Source organism: Lissotriton helveticus, chromosome 3_1 (genome assembly GCF_964261635.1).
Source record: "Lissotriton helveticus chromosome 3_1, aLisHel1.1, whole genome shotgun sequence".
In the NCBI taxonomy this organism is placed as follows: Eukaryota; Metazoa; Chordata; class Amphibia; order Caudata; family Salamandridae; genus Lissotriton; species Lissotriton helveticus.
Genome location: NC_136061.1, coordinates 573449675 through 573473687, shown reverse-complemented (window position 1 = coordinate 573473687; position 24013 = coordinate 573449675). Strand labels below are relative to the sequence as shown.

The 24013-nt window shown below is 44.5% G+C and overlaps 1 protein-coding gene across 9 annotated transcripts in view; it reads right to left on the bottom strand.

Moving 5' to 3' along the window:
• ARMC8 (armadillo repeat containing 8) overlaps positions 1 to 24013 on the bottom strand; it is an 831002-nt gene that overhangs the window by 524505 nt on the left and 282484 nt on the right. For all 9 annotated transcript variants that reach the window (XM_078680526.1, XM_078680529.1, XM_078680530.1 and 6 more), the window contains exons 8-9: positions 14427 to 14502; positions 14237 to 14327 (exon numbers count right to left, since the gene is read on the bottom strand). In XM_078680526.1, the coding sequence (XP_078536652.1) occupies positions 14237 to 14327; positions 14427 to 14502 (167 nt within the window). The remainder of the gene's footprint in view (positions 1 to 14236; positions 14328 to 14426; positions 14503 to 24013) is intronic.

Sequence of the window (24013 nt, the reverse complement as noted above, 5' to 3'; positions counted from 1 at the left end):
CCAAATTGATGGTGTGTGTAGTGTCCCGGATGTAGGTTGCGGTGTCTTCGGCTAGAGGTTTTAGAAAGAAATCTATATATTTACATAGAGGTTCCAGTATCGAGCCACAGCCGGAGACAATTGGTGACCCCTCCAGAGATTTGGCCAATGAAATACTAAGAACCACTCAGGAGGGCCTGGACCAAGGTTTTTTATCGGATAAAGAATTTGGATTTCTGAATCAAAAAGACCCTAGGATACCAACAATTTACACTTTGCCGAAGGTGCATAAAGACTTGAATCGACCACCGGGACGACCAATTGTCTCCGGCTGTGGCTCGATACTGGAACCTCTATGTAAATATATAGATTTCTTTCTAAAACCTCTAGCCGAAGACACCGCAACCTACATCCGGGACACTACACACACCATCAATTTGGTGGACGGAAGCCCATTTGATTCTCAACAAGAGCTACTGGCGACGTGTGACATTGTGTCACTTTATACAAGCATACCCCAAGATGAAGCACTTGTCGTGGCCACACTCGCACTCAACAAAAGAGAGGCCCCGGTCCAGGTACCCACTTCATTCATTGTCCAGCTCCTCAAAATTGCCATGAAGAAGAACTTCTTCATATTTCAAAATCTCTTCTACCTACAGACCTAAGGCGTGGCTATGGGGGCTGCCTTTGCGCCTGACCTGGCCATAATCTTCATGTCTACATTTGAAGAGACTTTTGTGTTGAATGACATCAATCCATCACACCGATTGAAATTTAGATTTCCGCAATCCGTAACCCTACGATTTGTTTATGACCGAGCTGGTCATACGCTTACTTGCAATACACAGCAGGTAACAGTCCTCACAGACAACCTCTATAGTCCTCAGTATGTTTTTAACGCTGTTCCCGGGCGGCCTGTCATTTCCCCGCTACGGTTATCTTAGGGACACTTTTGCCCTACATTAAGTAAAGTCTGACTCTGCTCTCCTTTTACCCTAGGAGGCTTGCCCATCCCCCCACCCCGTATGTCCTGAAGAAGACCCTCTCTGTAAGGACCAACTATCCTACATCGATTCCTGGGTCGAAACGTAGACTGTTCCTCTACCCTTCTTCAACTCCTAGTACCAGCATGATATACACGGCTTTATAGGAGCTTGAACTTTCTGAACAAGCACCTGACATTGCGGACATTATATATGACCCTGTTGTGGATAGGGATCATTTTTGAACTCATACATGAATTTCAATGTAATTTTGTTTCTATTAAATGTATAGTGAGTCACAATCCTATGCTAACTTTACTACCTTCCTTTCCCTTTTCCTTCTCCCTATGGGCACATAAACTTATGACAAATTGAGTGTTTATTCTGATATTCACAAATGAATTACGTGACTGTGACGATATGGATGCATAGTGAATAAAACAATGCTTTTCCAGAACGCTTTTTGATTAACCTTTCTTTCTAAACCTTTTGAATTATGTGTTGATTTCCCTTTTTTCGTATCAACTCCATATAAGTGGGGGACCCCTCTGTTCATAACAATTAACTACCCAGGTCCCTTTGACTTCTGGGTCCAACCCTGTTTTATAATACATACTTCGGGCAGACGCTGGTCTGCGAGGTTTTCTCTTTTACTCAAATAATAATAAGTGTATCATTGTGGGATTCACAACCAATGTTCAATGGCAGAAAAAGAAATTCTATCCTATACTGAGGACTATATTAAACAACTTCTTACGGATCCAGCTAATAATTTTCTTTCATCCAATATACCTAATTTGGACTTCACATTGAATGATAAAATCAGTAACCTGGAACGCCTTGAGAAGAAACTTATCAGAACAAAATTGCACGGACACTTTCTTGCACAATGCTTGACGTCTAACATCATCCCTGTAGGCTTACAGGTCAAGGTGGAACCGGCAATTTTTGTCGACGTCCCGAAATTCAGGGAGGGTTTCAGTTTTGTCGCGAACAATTGTTCGCGACACTGGATGGTGCTTGGCATCGAAACCGCCAATGAACAAATTTCCGTCCTAACAAAACAAATTGCTGATCTAAAGGCAGAAATTACAAGTGACTCAACCCTAACTAACTCCAAGGAAGCTCTCACCAAACTTGTATCCACATTACAAGACTTTGAAACAACGACTATAAAGAAAAAATTGGAGAAACTTGCACGAGACCTGAAACTGTATGACAAGAAGAAGACATATCCTTATCTTCAAGAAGAGTATTACCGACAGGACTCCCAGGGTAGATTTACCAACCGTGGACGTGGTGCCTACAGGGGAGGGAGAAGGAACTTCACAACCTTCTCAGACTCTTCTTACAGTTCAGGTGAAGACACAGAACAAGCCGGACCCAGCGGATACCAAGGAACATACGGCCCCCCCTACCAACAGAACTCTTTTTTAGGACAGGGTGGTTGGAGACCCCCACGGGGAAGAGGCAACAACTGGACCAGAGGGTCGGGCAGAGGCCAACAGAACTCGAGGGAAGAATGGGACTCGGGCAGAGGCAGAGGGACGAAACAGGTGAACTTCCCGGCCCAAGAAGAACACGGGGAGAGATCGACCCGCAGAAAGAACTACAGGTGGTGAGAGATGTACCGTCCCCTGTGATCAACATTTCGAAATATGTACTGAATAAAGAGGAACTGAGAGTGCTTAATCGCGGGTTATCTTTTGTACCTACCGCATTACCCAATACTTTCAACACTCTGGCAGAACTACATAATTTTTTCCGAAAGATCAGACTCAGATATTTCTTTAAAGACAGACCGATGCAACGCCCCTCTTCCACGACTGGGCTCAGGGTCCCTTCAACTTTTGTTCCGCCGACCCACACTATGACCCAACGAATCCTGGCCTATGAAAGCCTTGTCACACGGGATGTAAAGAGGATCCTGGACGAGAGGAAATATATCAAGTTCAACACGAGTAGGGCTGAGAAACAGGCGTTAATGTCCCTGAAAGAAAACAAAACCGTGGTTGTCAAACCCGCCGACAAGGGCGGAGCCATTGTAGTTCAGGATGTGGAAGACTACAAGAATGAAATCCTGAGACAACTAGGAGACGGGATCAGCTACAGGAGACTGCCTGGTGACCCCTCCAGAGATTTGGCCAATGAAATACTAAGAACCACTCAGGAGGGCCTGGACCAAGGTTTTTTATCGGATAAAGAATTTGGATTTCTGAATCAAAAAGACCCTAGGATACCAACAATTTACACTTTGCCGAAGGTGCATAAAGACTTGAATCGACCACCGGGACGACCAATTGTCTCCGGCTGTGGCTCGATACTGGAACCTCTATGTAAATATATAGATTTCTTTCTAAAACCTCTAGCCGAAGACACCGCAACCTACATCCGGGACACTACACACACCATCAATTTGGTGGACGGAAGCCCATTTGATTCTCAACAAGAGCTACTGGCGACGTGTGACATTGTGTCACTTTATACAAGCATACCCCAAGATGAAGCACTTGTCGTGGCCACACTCGCACTCAACAAAAGAGAGGCCCCGGTCCAGGTACCCACTTCATTCATTGTCCAGCTCCTCAAAATTGCCATGAAGAAGAACTTCTTCATATTTCAAAATCTCTTCTACCTACAGACCAAAGGCGTGGCTATGGGGGCTGCCTTTGCGCCTGACCTGGCCATAATCTTCATGTCTACATTTGAAGAGACTTTTGTGTTGAATGACATCAATCCATCACACCGATTGAAATTTAGATTTCCGCAATCCGTAACCCTACGATTTGTTTATGACCGAGCTGGTCATACGCTTACTTGCAATACACAGCAGGTAACAGTCCTCACAGACAACCTCTATAGTCCTCAGTATGTTTTTAACGCTGTTCCCGGGCGGCCTGTCATTTCCCCGCTACGGTTATCTTAGGGACACTTTTGCCCTACATTAAGTAAAGTCTGACTCTGCTCTCCTTTTACCCTAGGAGGCTTGCCCATCCCCCCACCCCGTATGTCCTGAAGAAGACCCTCTCTGTAAGGACCAACTATCCTACATCGATTCCTGGGTCGAAACGTAGACTGTTCCTCTACCCTTCTTCAACTCCTAGTACCAGCATGATATACACGGCTTTATAGGAGCTTGAACTTTCTGAACAAGCACCTGACATTGCGGACATTATATATGACCCTGTTGTGGATAGGGATCATTTTTGAACTCATACATGAATTTCAATGTAATTTTGTTTCTATTAAATGTATAGTGAGTCACAATCCTATGCTAACTTTACTACCTTCCTTTCCCTTTTCCTTCTCCCTATGGGCACATAAACTTATGACAAATTGAGTGTTTATTCTGATATTCACAAATGAATTACGTGACTGTGACGATATGGATGCATAGTGAATAAAACAATGCTTTTCCAGAACGCTTTTTGATTAACCTTTCTTTCTAAACCTTTTGAATTATGTGTTGATTTCCCTTTTTTCGTATCAACTCCATATAAGTGGGGGACCCCTCTGTTCATAACAATCAGGTGACCAGGCTCGGCAATAACCTCTTATGGTCACTGGATATCAAGAAAGGTAAATGTAATGTTGATCAAGAAATTCTATTCCTTATACCACACAACAAACTCGTTTGTCTGCTGCTCACTCATATGATTCATAGGCATAGAAAAATAATGTCTTCTCTAAGGGCCAAGAACAATGAAGATGTCATTACTGCTGTCCAGCTTAGGTCACTTTTATCTTTCTGATATAGTTTGCTTAGTTTTTCTAAGCCCCTAGTTATGTGTTTTACTTAAAGCCATGATAGCACTAAGGAGAACTGAAACCCAAAAAAGTTCTCACTTTCTATAGCAAATAAAAAATGGTGTCATTATTCCTGTCCCAAAGCTCAGGAGATCAATCTGCAAGTGATCATTCAACGAGGGAGAGACAGATAAGGGGCTGAAGAGTCCAAACCATTCAGACAGGACACAATTGAAACAGACGGTGACCAGACAAGTAAAGATCCAAGAAGGCAAGTCGTTTTGGCATTTACAGGGGAGCAAATCTGGGCATCTGCTCTGGTGTGCCTTGAGCTCCGTGCATAGGGTTCTGAATGTGATGCTAAGATCCAAAGGGCAGTGAATCAAGCCTAATACATCCAAGGGAATCAATGCAGAAACACTGCCCTAATGGACTTGACCAGCTGTCTGTCTACAGGTATTAGTGACAGCAGTAGATTGCATTTGACTTATTTGTTCTCTGTTTAGAGGTTTTGTAAATCACTACCTGCCGCCTTTTGGTTACTTAAGGGCACAGATGTCAAAAACCACAGCTTAAAGCCAAGAACAGATTTTATCAAAACGGATGAGTAACAGTGTTCAATTTGTTCTATTGCAATTCCTTTTCTGTACAGACTTGAGATAAACGAAAGCCTAAATAGATGCGTTTTCAGAAGTGTATGGAACCTTTCAATTCAGATACGCTCAGCATAAGGATATTTCACAGTCTTGGGTCCTGTACACCCAGGGACCTTTTCCTTCCTCTGTGTTTAAGCATCTTGAAAGTTCATTGATTAATGAAAAGGCACACGAAGAGCATTAACAGCCTTTGTGATGAATGAAGTGCTCAATCCATCAGCAAGTTTTTGAGCAGTCACGATAAATGCATTAGGAGCAGTTGGACTCTTAGGGCCAGATGTAGGTAGGCATTTACCGGTCGGTAACGGCCGAATTCGGCCGTTACCGACCGGTAAATGCAATTTGAGATGTAGGGCCCTGTATTTTACAGAATCGGTAAATTTACCGATTGGTAAATTTACCGATTCTGTAAAATACCGAATCGGTATTTTTACCGAATCGGTAAAATTGATATGTAGGTGGGACTCTTCTGAGTCCCACAAGCATTACAAAATCGGTATTTTACCATCAAATTCTATTTGATGGTAAAATACCGATTCCGGTGTGCATGCACATGTGTGCATGCACACCTGTGCCATATGACAGGCAGACCTGCCCTTAGGGCAGGTATGCCTGCCACATGGCACCCGAACCTGTTTTGGGGGTGCTAGAGGGTGTCAAAGTGACACCCCCTGCACCCTTGTGAAAATCGGTATTTACCGATTCGGTAAATACCGAATCGGTAATGCCCATTCATTCCTATGGGCTTCAAAGCCCATAGGAATGAATGGGCATTACCGGTCGGTATTTACCGAATCGGTAAATACCGACTTTTACCGATTCGGTAAATCAACATCTGGATTTACCTAAATCTCGGAACTTCTATTTTACCGATTCATAAATACCGAATCGGTAAAATTCGGTATTTATGAGTCGGTAAAATAGAATTACCTACATCTGGCCCTTAGTTCTTAACAATCCGGTCAGCCAACATTTTGATGCTTGAGCTATAGTTTACAGTTATCTACCAAGGAATGGACTAGATACCAGAGCCAGCCCTAGAAAAAAAGCTCAAACTCTGAAGAAAGCTGTGACTAGAATGGGGTCCATGGGGGCATGGTTAGGTCACTGGGGAGCATCCTGACCAGACACTAGTCCCCAAGCATGCAGTCCGCCAGGTGAATGCCATAGAGGCGGTCCAGCTTGGCTAGTTTCTAAAATAATTGAAACCACCCCCTCAGCCTCAAGGACTGCTCGAAGGCTGGAGATTAAAGGTAATAGTTATAATCTATATAGCTCTCACATGACAATCAAAATGCATTCAAATGATGATCTTTGTGGACCTTCTGTGGCATGCTTCTAATGAGAGGCAACACACTAAATATTTACTCACTGATTTCTAACCTTCAGACTCTAATTACCTTCTTATGAGAACTAACATGCACTTTGGTGTCAAACAACGCTAACATTAGCAATAGTAATTCCTTAACTGAGCTTCCTCTATCTATATGTTCTTAAAATGTTGCCTTTACTGTGACTCAAAACTGATTCTGAGGTGTGCTAAGAGACACATGGATGCAACAACCTGATCAGCTGCTTAAACTGTGCTCTCCACACTAAAAGAATTTGCTATCACTGCTACAACCCTTGCACTTTTACTCTCAACCCTATTCCAGCCAGTATGAAGCTAACACCTGATGGAAAATGCTACTTACCAGTATGCATCTGTTCTTGGCATGTAGAGCTGCAGAGTTGCACACTGTGCATAGAGCGCCACCTAGTTTTGGGCCCGGATGTTTGCAGTTTGTTGTTGTCCTGAAAAGTTCTTTGGAAGTCACGAGATAGGTGACTCCTCCTTTGGACCACATTGCGCATGGGCATCGGCTCCATCCCCAGATTGTTTTTCACCATTAGGGAAATGATGGAGCTTTGCAAGAAAAAGGAAGAATGCCCATGTAATTTGTATCTAATTAAGATAATACTGGAAGAGAGAAGGGTAGCCGGGGAGGCGGGTGGGCGTGTGCAACTCTGCAGCTCTACATGCCAAGAACAGATGCATACTGGTAAGTAGCATTTTCCGTTTGAGGCATATGAGCTGCAGATTGCACACTGTGCATAGATTGTATAGCAGTGCCCACTCTTAGCGGCGACCACCCCTATCTGTTGCAGTAGTTTGAAATAATGTTAGAGAACAGCCTGGCCCACATTACCTTGCTGTTTGGTTTGCACATCTACACAATAGTGTTTTGTGAATGTGTGCGGTGTAGAACATGTAGCTACTTTGCAGATGTCATCTAGGGAAATGTTCCCTAAAAATGCCATTGAAGCCCCTATCTTTCTTGTAGAGTGGGCTTTAGGAGGATAACGTCCGTTTAGTTTCGTGGTAACACATCTGTATGCATTTGACAATCCATCTAGCTATCCCAGATTTTGAAATGGGATTACCCTTGTGTGGTGATTGCGAGAAGAAAACGGGCAGTTCCACAGATTGATTGAGATGGAAGGGAGAAATGACTTTGGGCAGGAATTTTGGATTAGTACGCAGAACTACCTTATTATTATGCATTTGCATGAAGGGTTCTTGAATGGTTAGTGCTTGTAGTTCACTAACACTCCGCAGAGAAGTAATAGCTACTAGGAACGCAACTTTCCATGTTAAAAATTGTAATTCACATTTGTGTAAGGGTTCGAAGGGAGGTCCCATTAACCATGTGAGAACAATGTTTAAATTCCACACTGGTGAAGGTGGTACTCTGGGAGGAATTATTCTTTTAAGGCCTTCCATAAAGGCTTTAATGGCAGGCACTCTGAACAGAGATAGATGTTGTCTGTTTTGCAGGTATGCTGCTATTGCAGCAAGGTATAGTCTAATAGACGTATAGGCTAAGTTACATCTTTGGAGATGAAGTAAGTATCCTATGATGTGCTGAATGGACACATCTAGGGGATTAATGTTGTTGTTGTGACAATATATTACAAATCGTTTCCACTTGGCTGCATAACATGCCCTAGTGGTTGGACGTCTAGCTTCTTTTATGACATTCATGCAGTCTGGAGGAAGGTTCAGATATCCAAATTCTAGAACTTCAGGAGCCAGATTGCAAGGTTGAGATGAGCTGGGTCCGGGTGTCTGATCTCTCCACGGTTCTGTGTTGAGGTGTGGAGATAGGTGCAATTTTTGGTGTGGTATTACAGACAGTTGTAGCAGTGTGGTGTACAATGGTTGTCTGGCCCACGTAGGAGCAACTAGGATGAGGGTCAGAGAATGCTGCTGTAGTTTGCATACTACTAGTGGCATGAGTGGTAGAGGTGGAAAAGCGTACGCAAATCTGTTTGACCAGTTCATCCATATCGCATTGCCTTTGGACAGTGGGTGTGGATATCTGGTGGCGAAGCTTGGGCATTTGGCGTTTTCGAGGGTGGCAAATAGGTCTATCTGAGGTTGTCCCAACATCTGAAAGAATGGTTGAAGAACTTGCATATGAAGTTCCCACTCGTGGGTCTGTTGTGTTTGACGACTTAACAGATCCGCTATGGTATTATGTACTCCCGGAATATGCTGGGCTAGAAGGAATATGTTTTGAGGTATAGCCCACCGCCATATGTCTTGTGCTAGTTGAGAGAGTTGCAGGGAGTGTGTTCCGCCCTGCTTCTGTACGTAATACATGGCTGTCATGTTGTCCGTGCGGACTAACACAGCTTTTGGAAAGCTTTTAGTGCTAGGAATATGGCTATTAACTCCAGGTGATTGATATGGAGTAACTTTTGTTGTGGCGTCCACCTGCCTTGCATGGTGTGGTGCAGTAGGTGGGCTCCACAGCTGGAGAGCGATGCGTCCGCTGTCAAGACTATCTGAGGAACTAGCTCTAGAAACTGTCGCCCTTTGGAAAGGTTTTTGGTGTTCCACCACTACAGAAAGCAACGAGTTTGGCCGTCTACCAACACTAGGTCTGTTAATTGGCCTTGAGCCTGGTTCCATTGACGTCATAAGCACTCTTGAAGAGGACGCATTTGTAGTCTTGCATGGGGTACTATGAAAATGCAAGAGGCCATCATTCCTATGAGTTGCATGAACACTCGTGCTGGAAGGGAGTGTTGTAGCTGATACTTTGTTAGAAGAGTTTGCATTGTGGCTATCTTTGCTGGAGTGAGATAGGCTAGCGCTGTTGAGGTGTTTATTGTGGCACCGAGGTATTGTTGTACTTTGGATGGTTGCAGATGAGACTTGGTGTGGTTTATTGTGAACCCCAAGTTGTGGAGCAGTTGGATGGTGGCATGAGTGTGTTCCACGCATTGACTTATGAGCTGGCTTTTATGAGCCACTCGTCCAGGTATGGGAAGACGTGAATGTGCGGTCTTCTTAAAAGCGCTGCCACGACTGCTAAGCACTTGGTGAATACTCTTGGTGCTGTAGTGACTCCGAATGGGAGTACTTTGAATTGATAGTGCTTCCCGTCTATTACAAATCTGAGATACTTCCTGTGAGCTTTGTGAATGGGAATGTGGAAGTATGCGTCCTTGAGATCTAGAGTAGCAAGGAAGTCGTTTTGTAACAGGAGCGGAAAGACTTGTTGGAGTGTGACAATGTGAAAATGGTCTGACTGTATGTATATGTTTAGCGGTCTGAGGTCTAAAATAGTCCTTAGAGAGCCGTCCTTCTTTGGGATTAGAAAATAGAGAGTAAATTCCCTTGTTTTGTTGGTGCAGAGGAACTGGTTCTATTGCACTTTTTTCTAGCAGAGATACTACTTCTTGCTTTAACAGTGATAGATGTTCTTGTGACATTGGACGCTGTTTGGGTGGTATGTTTGGGGGGGTAGATGTTAGTTCTAGACACTAACCTGTCTGAATAATCTGTCGCACCCACCTGTCTGATGTGATGTTGGTCCAGGCAGGAAGGAATAGTTGCAGTCTTCCCCCCACAGGAGTGGAATGTTGGGGGGGAAGGAGAGGAAAGTCATTGGGCAGGGTTAGAGGCATAGCGGGAGTTGTTGGTTTTGCCTCTGCCTTTGTTGTTGTTACCCCTGAAACCCCCTCTCTGGTAGCCCTTAGTGAATGTGGCTTGGCTAGGGGTTTTCTAAGAAGTGGAGGGACTTTCCGAGGAGTAGCCTCTTGTGTTGCCTCTGTATGATGAGCGACGAAAAAAACGTCTGGGAGCTTGCTGCTGCAAGGCTCCCATAGATGTTATTGTATCGGTGTCTTTTTTTCATTTTTTCTAAAGACACGTCAACATTTGGGCCAAATAAATCTGTCATCAAATGGCTGATTAAGTATGGAGTTTTGTACTTCATGTTTAAAACCTGAAATACGTAGCCAGGCATGTCTACGTAGAAGAGTGCTGGTATTGATTGCCCTTGAGGCGGTATCTGCAGCATCTAGGTCACAACGAAAGGAAGTATTAGTAATATTTTTACCTTCCTGTATGAGTTCATTGGCCCTATTTTTGTATTCATCTGGTAGATGCTGCATTATGGACTCCAGTTTATCGTAATGTGCCCTATCATATCTTGCCAGCAACGCTTGGGTGTTGGCAATGCGCCAGATGTTAGCTGCTTGTGACGCTGTTCGTTTGCCGGAGGCGTCAAGGAGCTTAGATTCTTTGTCTGGTGGTAAGGCCTCGCCTGATTCTGAGAATTAGCACATTTACGTGCATTAGACACTACTAAAGAATCTAATGGTGCTGGGCCTTTAATATAAACTGGATCTGTAGGGGCAGCTTTGTATTTTTTCTCAATGCGAGTATTGAGGACCCTAGCCCTGACAGGATCCTTAAAAACTTCTGTTGCGTGCTTGATGACACCCATAAGCATTGGCAAAATGGCAGTAGACCTTTGTGTGTTTTCAAAAGTGTCTAATAGGAAATCTTCCTCCACTGCATCGGTGTGTAAGTCCACCCCATGATATTGGGCAGCTCTTTGAACTAGTAGGTAAAAACCCATAGTGTCCTCTGGTGGGAAAGGTCTGGAAGGGTATACATCATCTTGTGCGATGTAAGGCACATCAGGGGTGTTGTAATCAACTGATGGATTAGGTGACTGAGGGGGACTATTGGTACCTGCTGAGTCATGTGCACCCCCACCTGTGTCACAGAGTTTGTTTCTACATCATCGTCTGGATTAATGGATGGTGTAGGTGAATGATGTGGTGGAGGAGGTGTAGGAGGAGGAACAGTATGGGGAGGTGGTGGAGAAGGGACCCATAATGAGAGGTTGCAATGTCTCTCTTCTTTGGAGGGGGAGGTGGTGCTGGCGCCTCAAGTGGTCTCTTCTTGGAGCTAAGAGTCAATTGACCAGTCTTAGGATCCTTTACAATAGTTTTTTGATTAGGATCCGGTGTGAAAATGTCCTCTGAGTAGGGCAGATCCTTCGGAGTCGAAGTTTTCGGCTCCGTAGGTTTTTTCGGCACCGACTCGGTAGCTGGTCTTGGGTCTTTCGGCTTAGAAGTGTGCCCTTTTCAAATGTCTTTTTCCAGAACCTGTTTTATTGGTTCCGGGTGTTTTTTCAGCTCCGAAGCGTGTGAATGTGTAGCTTTAGCGCTTTTTTACTCGGCTCAGAGTGCGGTTTCGGCATCGATGAGCCGCTGCCAGTCTTCGGCGCCGTGTGCTTAGGTGTCGGAGCAACGGTAGGCGTGGTTGAGGAAAATGGCTTTTTCTTCGGTGCCAGTATAGGATGGTAGGCTGGCCCGAGCCGCCTGAAGGCTTAGTGGGCTTCTTTGCCGGCCCGAAGGCGGGGCGTGGAGAGCCGTCTCTCGGTGTGCAACCAGGCCCGAAGATGAGGGTGTGACCGAAGCCTTTTTTTGAGGGTGTCGAGGAAGGGTTGGGGTCGATGGTCTTACTTACGACCCGTTGAGCTGGAGTGATGTCCTCGACGCCGGAGTCTTCGGCATCTGAGGAGCTGGTACCCTCTTCGGCGTGCTGGTGTTCTGGTCTGTCGACTCCCTCTTCAAAGATGTCGTCGGGGATCGAAGCTGACGAGCGAGCCATAGTTCTTCGAGCTCCCGAATCGTCTTCTTGGAGCGGAAAGAGGCACAAGCGGAACAGTCTTTGGCCTCGTGCTCCGGTGAGAGGCAAAGGTTGCACACCTCATGTAGGTCGGTGTGGGGAAACTTCGACCCACATCGAGGACACTTCTTGATTGGCGTCCTTTCCATGAGCCAGAAAGTGAGGCCTAGGTAGGCCCGAAGGTCTTCGTCGACGACCGGAATCGAAGATTTCGAAGTGGTGAAGAATCGCGTCGATGTGGAGCGCGATCGAACCAATACCGTCGAACTGGGTGAGGATTGCGCGCCAAAGGAAATTCGGTTCCAAACCGGAGCGCAGGAAAACACATCCGAGCCCGATGGTACAATCTGGGGATGGAACCGATGCCCATGCGCAATGTGGTCCAAAGGAGGAGTCACCTATCTCGTGACTTCCAAAGAACTTTTCAGGACAACAACAAACTGCAAACATCCGGGCCCAACACTAGGTGGCGATCTATGCACAGTGTGCAATCTGCAGCTCATATGCCTCGAACATTCTATTTCCTTGTAATCTTTTTAATTTCCCTATATGAATAACACATTAAATAAACATGTTTTTGTGTTTGTATTCATTGCGGCTGTAACCAGTGCATCACATGAAGAACCAGCGAATGAAACCATCATAATTTCAGATATGTTCATAAAGAAGGATGGCCTCCATTACTCTCCCATTCCCAGAATCCTAACAAGACAACTTTGTTTCCTCACTCAAGAAGGCATAGGGCATGTAAAGAGGAATGCTCTAGCTCCCAAACGAGTACTTGGCCTTTGGACCCCTCAATCAATCTTTTCAATGGTCAAGCATCTAGAGAAAATTCCCTTCACAGTGCACAACAAAAACTGAAAGGTGTAATGTTTGCTAGTGGTTAGTAAGAGGGGATGAATATATTAAAAGCCCCTGCTCCCGTTCTCTGATCTGCAAAAAGAGTATCAACTAGCAGAATCGGAACAATATATGTATATACAATTCAGGCATGAGCTTCGCAGGGAGCCCCTTCCCGAATACAGCCCATTAGAAGACAGGCTAATTCTAGATCCAATCCCAGAAAAGGCATTGTCGTGCACATACAGGAAGATTATTAATAGTTCACCAGATCCCCTCACAAAGAATACTACACAGGTCCTATTCCATCAGTACACATATGTTCAAGCTGGGTCGCACACTCACAGAAAACTGCCAGAGGGGCTGTAAGCAGAGGGGCACCTTCTTCCATTTACTCTGGGAATGCCTGATTATACAGCAGTTTTGGAGAAAGGTAACACGAGTAATGACAGAGGTCCTTGGGCTCAGGGTACCAATGGAGGCAAGGTGGCATGTGCTGTGTATATCCGGGGAGCAGAAATGGTCTAAGTACCAAACAATCTGGCTGCTGGTGGCTGATGGAAAATGGATATGGATTGGTGTTGCGCAGCAGAGAAAAAAATATATGAGAGCAGAGGATGACCCAAAAAATTAGAAATGTTTGGCACCAATAGGAAGTAAATAGGAACATGTGAGGGAAGTTAGATCACATAGTTGAGGAGATGAGGTAACTAGGTTTATTTTAGGTGGGAGTTCCCTAGAGCCTGGTGCTTTATAAAGAATAATGTACCATAGACATGTCATGCGAGATGTTATGTATGCATTGCTAATCGGGAATGTAATAATGTTGTAAAATAATGCTGACGTTTATTCAATAAAAAGAAGTTTTTAAAAAAAACAATGTTACTTTAAGGCAGCCCAATTTAGATGAAATATTTGGCACGGTTTAAATAGCTCTGCATTCAGTTTTTCCAATATTCATACTGTAGCCAAAATATAAAAATAAAAACATCTTCAACAGAACATCAATTATATACCCAAAAACGTTGTGTGTTATAAAAAATTACCATTTGGCAGCTGTAAGCTGCATTTCAATAGGCTTATCTCGATGCAACATCTTTGCAAAGATCTGGGGTAACAGTTCGCCATCAACCAAAACTGTAAAAAACAGCAAGAGAAAAACACAGCATTCAACTCTTTGAAGAATAATCCATTACAAAAGAATTAGGAGGCGTTCAGAAAGAAAACTTTGCTCACCATTCACCAAGGTCATGGATACCTGTGGGTTCTCGAAAGCGAAAACGGAAAAGCATTTAAGTGCTTGCATTCGGACCTGTAAAAGAAAATACGATACCTCAACAGGTTTATAAATCGAATGTCAACCTGGTAACTCTTTACAGGTTTTCTAACTACCCTGTTTTTTAAAAAGCAAAGCAAATATTTTTCTATCTGTACATTGAAAATTTTTTTATAATGTCCTCATGGGAAATCATGTTAGAAATATTTAATATGACACCATCTTGCCTCGGATTCAAGGCACTTAATTCCCAAAGCAGAGAAGCAATGGAAGAAACAAACAGAAGAATAAGAAAGTATGTTCCAAAGCAATCTAGCCATTTCAGTGTTGAGGCAAGGCAACAAAATGGGCAAAAATATATACTTCAACATGCACTTAAAATTAATTAATCATAATCACATACATAAGACATCACCTCTTTTCAAAGACATTTAACTCAAACTCAAGATACCAGGAGCAGCTATTCGTATTCAAATTTTATTTACAGCATTCCTGAATTCAGTACAATTACATATAATCAACCAATCCATACTTGTTTATTTCGGAAATTAGTCATCCACAAAATTGTTGGACAACTCAATAAAATAAAGCACAAAGACTAGCATAATCAGATCATTAAAAACAAGTCTTCAATATATAGATCGTCAGCTTATTGGCCCCCACTGACCCTTCATCCCCGAACCGGCACTGCGCCAGGAGGCGCGTTTGCAGAGAGGTGAAGAAAGGGGGCATGACCTCCGGCAACTTGCCAGTCATTTTCTTTTTTATTTTTATTTCTCTTTGTCCGGGGTGGGGGGCCATGTCCCCCTCCCCCTCCCCCACCCCCACATCTCCCTCCCCCCGCCCCCCACCATCCCTGGGCCAATTTCGTCCCCGGGGACAGGCTCATTTTGAATGGGGCAGGGAGTCCGTGTGGCCCCCCCCCCCTCCCTGGGCCAATTGTGACCCCAGGCCGATTTTGAATTGGCGAGGGAGGCCGCAGTTTGCTAGGGCTTGGCAGGCGCCAAGAGGACTAGGGGGTCAGAGTGTTTCTATCTTGCCCTCTTTTCCTTTTTTTAGGTTTTTTTCCTGTGACTCGGTTCAACTGAGTCACAAGATTGCTGATAACACTTTCTAGTTTGAAGTGTTGGCAGCCAATCAGATCTCAGCACGAGATCTCAGGTGGGGTTGCGGATCTTCCACTTCCTCAGTTGTATATCTGAAAAACCTTTAAATAACTCTGCCACTTGTGGAAAAGTAAATTTTGCCATGTTATATGTGCCTACGTGTTCCCCATCTTATGTCATATGTGCATGATCGATATGCATGTATCCCCTTCTGATCGATTAAAGACGCAATTACAGTTGTGTCCATCTCTAGTATGCCAGTTTCCAGTCCTCGTGAATACAACGAATATTAGGCCTATGCAAAACTACGTTGCCACATTTCACAGTGTGCATGTTAATTCATTGAATTGTCCCCGTTTCTAGGCCTCAAAAGGGCCCGGACTCAGATTCAGCTCCTGTCTCCTGAACCCTCTCCGAGGAGCGATACAGCCCCCACCTGTATCCCTGACCCTTAGCTTACTTTCATGCCTCGCAGTGCCCGGCTCGGCCTGGCTCTGCCTCTCAGTCTGCCAAGAGTATGTTATGTTTCTAGTTATCAGTCCAGCCCTCCTTCTCTGCATTCCTAAGCTACTGAATCGCATCAATAGTTTCCGTCATGGTCTAGCCTTTATGTCTCCATGTAAGAGAAATACTGTATTAATGTTCATGGAATATTACTCGCACACGCACTACATATAGAATAATGCATGCACCAGTCTTAAAGTCTATTAGCCTTTGCCCTGATAACTTTTGGATTCTATCAACATGTACTATAAACACCAGATACCAGATATGCCTGAGTACATGTCACTCTGACACTCCAGACTTTAGTCTCCTCTTCTAGTGCAGAAGTCATAGCCCCCAGTTCTCCCTAGTAACACGTCATTGTCAGTTTGCGCGCACCACTAGGTTAAAGGTCCCAGCTGCTCAGGTAGCCCCCTCCATGTTTCCGCCCCATTTATGACATATTCTGTTACGTTTACATCACATGTCTATGTATACGCCCTGTACACGCCTCTTGTTACACCCACTTTATGCCTTATCTTTCGCGACTGCTACAAACCCCGCCTACTGCTACGCCTACTATATTGAATGTAATGTATTTGTTTAACTATAAATATTGTGCACTGTTATTAAAAGTTACCCAATTGCCTAGCCTATTCCTGCCCCCGGCAGCTGCCATCCTATTCCCGTACAGGCTGTCCTGTTCCTTTCCTTTATGCTTGATTAAAGCCTGTCAACTCCAGCTACCTCGAATCTTGACTCTTATTTATTGAGCTACCTGTTTATTGATTATAGTCAAAAATAGATCCGGTAATTAATTATTTATTTACCACATAATGGCGCCCGAATAGTGACTTGCCCTTTCCCCACGCGCCGGAGAAGCCACGCAAGCCCCCTGATCCTCTGCAGCCGTGACGGAACCATACCGGCCACGTGCAGATATTTCTGCTTCAAGTATCCCTCAGGCCCACGGAGGAGACGGAGGTTGCGGTCCAGCATCCAGACGAGGCAGTGGAGGAACGCGGCGAGTCCCGACCAGAGCCCAAGCCGAGAGTCCAAGGTCCGAGGTATCCGGAGGCCCACCTGTAATGTAACTGAAGTCCGAAGTTCGTCCGTCCGTCGTCGTAGCAGTCCAGTCCAGTCCGAGGCCTTCCGTTCTTGCTGCCCGGTGAGTACCGTTGCTGGGGTAGTATCTAGACAGGGTCAATTAATTTGTCTCTGGTCCGTGGGTTTGGGTACACAGATCCAACACGAAGTGTCCACCTAGGTGGATGCGGGTCCTGACGTGTCTCTTTATGGGACCGGTAAGTTTCGTACTGTTTTAGCAGTGCATCTAGTCATTCCAGTAAGTTCTGTTCTCGAGAAATTCATGTATTCTGTTTTCAGTATTCCAGGTAATATTCTGCCCGAACTGTTGTTTTAAATGTTATTTCATGTGTTTTCAATGTCGTGGTATGAGTGATTTGTTTTCTTAAGTTATTATTGTGTTTATCGTGTATTGTATTGTGTCCAGATTCCAGTCTAAGTTATGCCTCTGTTCACGAAGTTACGTCAGTTAAAAACTAGAAAAGGTCTGCTCGAGGAAGCAGTTCCTGTCCCGCCTAGGGACAGTCCAGGTCATTTTATGTATCATAAGCATGGCATAAGTGCCATATTATATCTAGACTTATGGGTAGAGTACACCAAAGAATTAGAGGAAAAATATAGATGGCCCGTATCAGGTACGTGGGATGCCGAGTGCATCATGCGAGTAGAAGAAGTATTATGGAAAAAGAAAGCCAGACAGTCCCAGAAAGATGCCATCGAGTTATGGCGCAAAGAATCTCATAAAAGAACCGAAAAAGAAATCAGAAAATCAGAATTAAGTAGAGAATCCTTAGAAAGAGCCCAAGATAGGGAATTAATCGAAATAGGTGAACGAGTTAAAGCCGAACAGTCAGACAGACAGAGAAATGCCCTCATTAAGGGTATGTATCCTCTTCTTGCCGAGGGCTTGCCAAAAGCAACCCCGGAAGCACCATGTAATTTTCCGCCGCCATTAGTTCCGATTAAGCTACGTCACAAACCGACCGCAGCTGATATTTTTCTCTCGTCCTATTTGGACGACACAGTCCCAGAATATGCAAATCCTGTTCCGCCAGCTCCTGTAAATAATGTAATTCCTGTTCCTCCAGCCACCGGGGCACCTGTTACAGCACCTGTTACGGTACCCCCGGTCCAGCCCGTAGTACAAGTACCCGCTACATCGGTCACTCTGCCAGCACGAAGAGTATCGGTCGACGATTCCAGTTTAGGGGCCGCGGGGGGAGGTCCTCCTGGTACCCCGCCGCCACACAAACGTGTAACATTAGTCGAGTTACATGAACGTGCGTTACAGCGTACGCCCAAACATCAGTCCGTTGCAGATATCAGACGAGCTCTTACCGAATGCCGTTATGATCCAGTCCCAGGCGATGATAATATGGTTATATATTCATTGCGTGTAAGACAGGTGACCGAGTATTTGGACACCCTACCGAATATGAAAGAAGATCTAGACAGAATATATTGTTTCATCCGTACAGGAGAAGATCCAGAAAGTATTGGCGAAATCATGTCTCTAAGGAAAGCTGAAACTCAGCTCATGCTATTAAAGTTTTTAATTAATTGTTTAATAAGGGAACAAGATTGTCCGACTAAAGATCCGATCGAAATGAGAATCCTGACAAAGTGGAGTGATCATATAGCCGAGGGAAGACACAAGACACTCAGTAGTATAGAGAGTATGTACAAGAAAATTCGTAAGGAAATAATAAGGCTACACGAGAAACGCATAGCAGCACAAGTGTCCGAGAAAGAAGACAACACTGATACTGAAGAGGTAGACGACGAGAATCCCTCCAGAATAGCGTATGTAGGTAAAACTAGACTTCCCGACCTACATTCACGCCTAGAACACAAGAAAGTTTTTCACCTTCCAGCACTAGAACAAGAGAATCTTGAGCAAGTATTTCAAGCTACCGATCACATTCTGAAATCACGTATTGGTTATAGTGAACTTAGTACCATGCATGAACAAGAACTAGCCCGATCAGCAGTCCGATGGACTACTGATTCTACCACTTTTCCAGACGAAATAGTGGCACAAATGTTTCTGAAACTGCCCCCAGCCGAGCAGCGACTGGTGGGTATGTATATGATCCAGCACCTCATCACACTGTATGAGGGTCAGCATTCTGATCCAGGTCCGTTACATGATGTTCTGAACGAGTTACTCCAGTATAGATGGAGAGGTCTAGGTACCGATCTAATTAGTGTCATTCTAGAACAGCGCCACAAATATAGAACGTTTCTGAATCCGCATTTTGTTCACGTCTCACCTCCAGAAAGTAAATCATTTTACATAGATAGACAGCATCCGTTACGAGAAGTACACCCAGTTAGGACAACGGGTGGTGAAATGCAACGAGTATTTGTTTACACCCCTATCACCAAGATGGAACTCTTAGAGATGAAGAAATTAATTCCCTGTCACGACAAAGACCCAGCAGGGTTCCATCGAGAATTAAAAGACATGCTCCGTATGGGAGAATGCACGTATCCAGATATCATTAAAATGCTAAAGGTCCTGTTGCCCGCAGGGGTATATGAAAAACTCAAGGAAAAAGAATGGGAGGTGGGAGAGAAAAAGATTGATTGGACAGCTCTAGAAGCTGAAGATAAAATACGAGTACCAGGTACCGGTCTTGGGGACAAATGTAAAGAATTGCCCGAGTTATTGATTCAAGTTTTGCCAAGGTTACTAGCCACGAAAAAGGAAGATTGGGATGCAATCTCAGCATGTAAACAGAAACAGGATGAAGACACTAGTGATTTTTATTCTAGATTTGAGAAATGTTTTATTATCAACAGTGGTTTGAGGACAAGTAGCGAGTCATACCCTCATCTTTTTGTTACTAAACTAGTCGAGAATTCAAGTCCACAAGTTAAAAATCGAGTTTTGAAAGTCGAAAGTAGTTGGCAAGCTAATACTCCGTCACAAATGCTCCAGATGCTCCAGTATCACCAGAATAGAATCAGGGAAGAGCAAGAACACGAGAGGAGACGTATGAAAGACACGAAAATGAAAGTGTTAGTTGCACAATCAGTTCCACAACACAGTCAGAAGAGGGGTCCGAATCAAGCCAGTCATCCTGCAGCTCCCGTTAAAGGGACATGCAATTACTGTAAACAGCCAGGTCATTTTATAAACGAGTGTGCAGTTCTGAAACACAACATAGCTACTGGTAAAACTAAAGAAAGACCACGTGCGCCTAGACAAGAACAAGTTTCACAGACTTCTCAGTCACCACAGAATGCACAACAGACAGTTCCAGCACCGCAGCCTATCGCTGCAACACAGCATGTTACACAGCAAATGTATCAGTATGCCCAGACAGAGTATCCAAAGTATCAACAGTATTCATGAAACAGCCTAGAGAGGGAGGTAGGCTTGCCTCTCATCGAGATACCTGTAGATCAAGAGGGTCCCTATGTACACAGTCAAGTATTAGGGAAAGACAGAAAGTTTCTGATTGATACAGGGGCAAGTAGGACTACTATCAGTCATGACGAGGTTCCAGGGGCTCCGCTCTCAGGCTCTAAAAATGTTTCCCTTGGATTTTCAGGAAAGCCTATTGTGAACGAGATTTCAAAACCAGTTTCCCTAGAAGTTGGTCCATTGTCCCGAACTACTGATTTGTTACTTACAAAGTCATGTCCAGAAAATTTGTTAGGCATCAAAACATTGAAAGAATTAGGTGCAGTAATTTGCTGCTCCCCAGAAGGAATACGTTTGTTTTTGCGTGACTTTAAAGGTCACTATGTATTACGCGATTTTGATCCAAGACTCCTAAATGTACCACAGCATTTATGGGCGCAAGGTCCAACTGATGTAGGTTTTATGCAAATCACACCCCATCGTGTGACCCTCAAGCAAGGTATAGTCTTGCCACAAATCAGACAGTACAGATTGCCACCTGAGGCTGTAGCAGCCTTATCCAAAATTATTGACGAGCTTATTGCTCAAGGAGTGGTTGTAGAAACTGACTCCAATGTATGTAATTCTCCTATCATTCCAGTCATGAAACGTACTGATCCAAATGCACCTCCAGTATATCGATTAGTGATTGACCTTCGAGAGCTTAATAAATGTATCATACCCCAGTATCCAATAGTCCCAGATATTTCATCCCTATTAACAGCTATTGATTCTGAGGCTACATTTTTCACTGTCATCGACCTCAAGAATGCATTTTTCAGTGTCCCCATTCATCCAGACAGCCAGTACCTTTTTGGTTTTTGTTTAAATGGAAGGAGCTATAAATTCACACGAGCTCCTCAAGGTTTCACAGAAAGTCCTAGTATTTACAGTCAAGCACTTAAAAGACAACTAGACAATATTCACATGCCAACTGACACTGCCCTGCTCCAGTATGTCGATGATCTACTGATCACAGCCCGTTCTGAACGTGACTGCGAGCATGCGTCACTTACAGTTCTGTATTTTCTGGCCGAGCAGGGGCACAAGGTGTCCCCTTCCAAATTACAATTCTGTGTCCAGCAAGTGATCTACTTAGGCCACTTACTGTCCAAGTGGGGTAGGCAGTTGACACCAGACCGTATCCAGTTAATAGCGAGTCTTCCACAGCCCAAGACACAGAAGGAGGTACGAGCTTTTATTGGCCTCACTTCTTATTGCAGACAATGGATTCCTCAGTATGCATTTCTAGCCAAGCCACTGATACAGTTAACGACACAGGAGGCAGCCGTATCGACTGTCCTCCCTTGGACATCTGAACATACACTTAGTTTTAATGAATTAAAGAAAGCCTTATGTCAAGCACCTGTTCTAGCTACACCGAACTACAGTAAGCCTTTTACACTTTTTGTCACAGAACGTGATGGTACTGCATTATCTGTTCTCACACAAGATCAAGCAGGACAATACAAGCCCTGTGCTTATTTTTCGAGCACATTAGATCCAGTAGCCCAGGCTCTGCCTGCGTGCCTCAAGTCAGTTGCAGCCACAGCTCTAGCTATCAGACAAAGTGATTCCATAGTATTAGGACACTCCCTGACAGTACAAGTTCCACACTCCGTGGAAGTTCTTTTAAACCGAACAGAGACTCAGCACTTGACAATTGCACGTTTAACAGGTTACGAATTGACACTGTTCCAGCCACACATAGAAATCAGACGCTGCAACATTCTAAATCCTGCTACACTGTTACCGTCAGTTACTTCAAATCCTGCCACACATGACTGTGTGGAAGTTATTAACACTATGACCAAGCCAAGACAAGACCTGACAGACATTGCATTACCTAATCCCGACCTGACACTTTATGTGGATGGTTCATGTATGAGAACTAGTACAGGAGAACTAGTAGCCGCGTATGCAGTGACTACTGAAACCGAAGTAATAGAAACGCACCGTATTGACACCCTGTCTGCTCAAGCAGCAGAGCTAGTCGCTCTGACCCAAGCCTGCATACGTGCCAAGAACCTGAAAGTAAACATATACACAGATTCACGTTACGCATTCGGAGTCGTACACGACTTCGGAGTGCTCTAGCAGGAGAGAGGTTTCATGACTTCTCATGGAACCAAGATTCAGCATGGTCTCCTCATTCAAGCTCTGTTAGATGCAATACATTTACCGACAGCTATCGCTATCATGAAGTGCAAAGCACATACGAAAGTTACTGACATCATTTCTCAAGGTAACGATCTAGCAGATCGAACAGCCAAGCTTACAGCTCAGACTCCAGACATTCCAGTTAACAAGACACAGACATCCATTCCAGAACAGACTACTTGTATGACAGTTAAGGACCCTACACAAGATGTCATAGACATACAGTTACATGCTACTCCCGAAGAAATAAAGAAATGGTCCGAACAAGGAGGGGTCCAGACAGATCAGGGATGGTTGACGAAGGGAAAAGCCACATGGTTTCTCCCCGACTCTATGGTTCAAGTCATTATCAATACCGCACATAGTCCAGCACATCTAGGAGAAAAAGCTATGTTAGACAGTATACAGAACCTTTGGTTCAACAAGCACTTACGAGCTGCAGCCAAGCAGAAAGTCTGTACCTGTATGATATGTTGCCAATTCAATCCAGGTAAAAGTGTCCCGGTGGAACAAGGTGGATTCCAACCTCCTGACCACCCTTTTGAAGTCCTCCAGATGGATTATATTCAGATGGAGCGATGTCGAGGTTTCAAGTATGTCCTTGTAGTTGTATGCGCTTTGTCCAGGTGGACAGAAGCATATCCAGTCCCAGATTACACAGCAGCGACCACTGCCAAGCAGTTGGTTCGTGAATTCTTTCCCCGCTATGGACTCCCTAGGGTCGTGTATTCTGATAACGGCCAGCCATTCTCATCTGAGTTAATGAAACATGTTTCCCTTTTGTTAGGATACCAGTGGAAGTTCCATTGTGTGCGCCATCCTGAAGCAGCCGGTCTCGTAGAGAGACATAATCAAACCCTGAAAATCCGCATTGCCAAAATATGTAAAGAGAAAGGTGTAGACTGGCTAGTTGCCCTGCCAGTTGCATTATTTTATATACGAATGGTAGCACATTCCAGATCAGGTCTGTCCCCTTATGAGGTCGTATTCGGCCGCCCCCCAAACATGTGGGGTACACCTAGACCCCGCAGTATTACAGATGTTTCCAGTAATATGTTGACAGATTACCTAGCTTCCTTGATGTCTGCCCTACACTCTTGTCGTTCACAGGTTGCCGCTGCATTACCAGACAATACTGAAGTGAAACCGCATGAGGTCATTCCAGGCGACCTCGTGTTGGTCAGGAACTTTGATCGTTCAAGTCCGCTGGAGCCTCGCTGGAAAGAGCCGCGACTTGTCCTCCTGACCACCCGCACGGCCGTGAAGTTGGAAGGCCGCAAGGGGTGGGTCCACCTGTCCC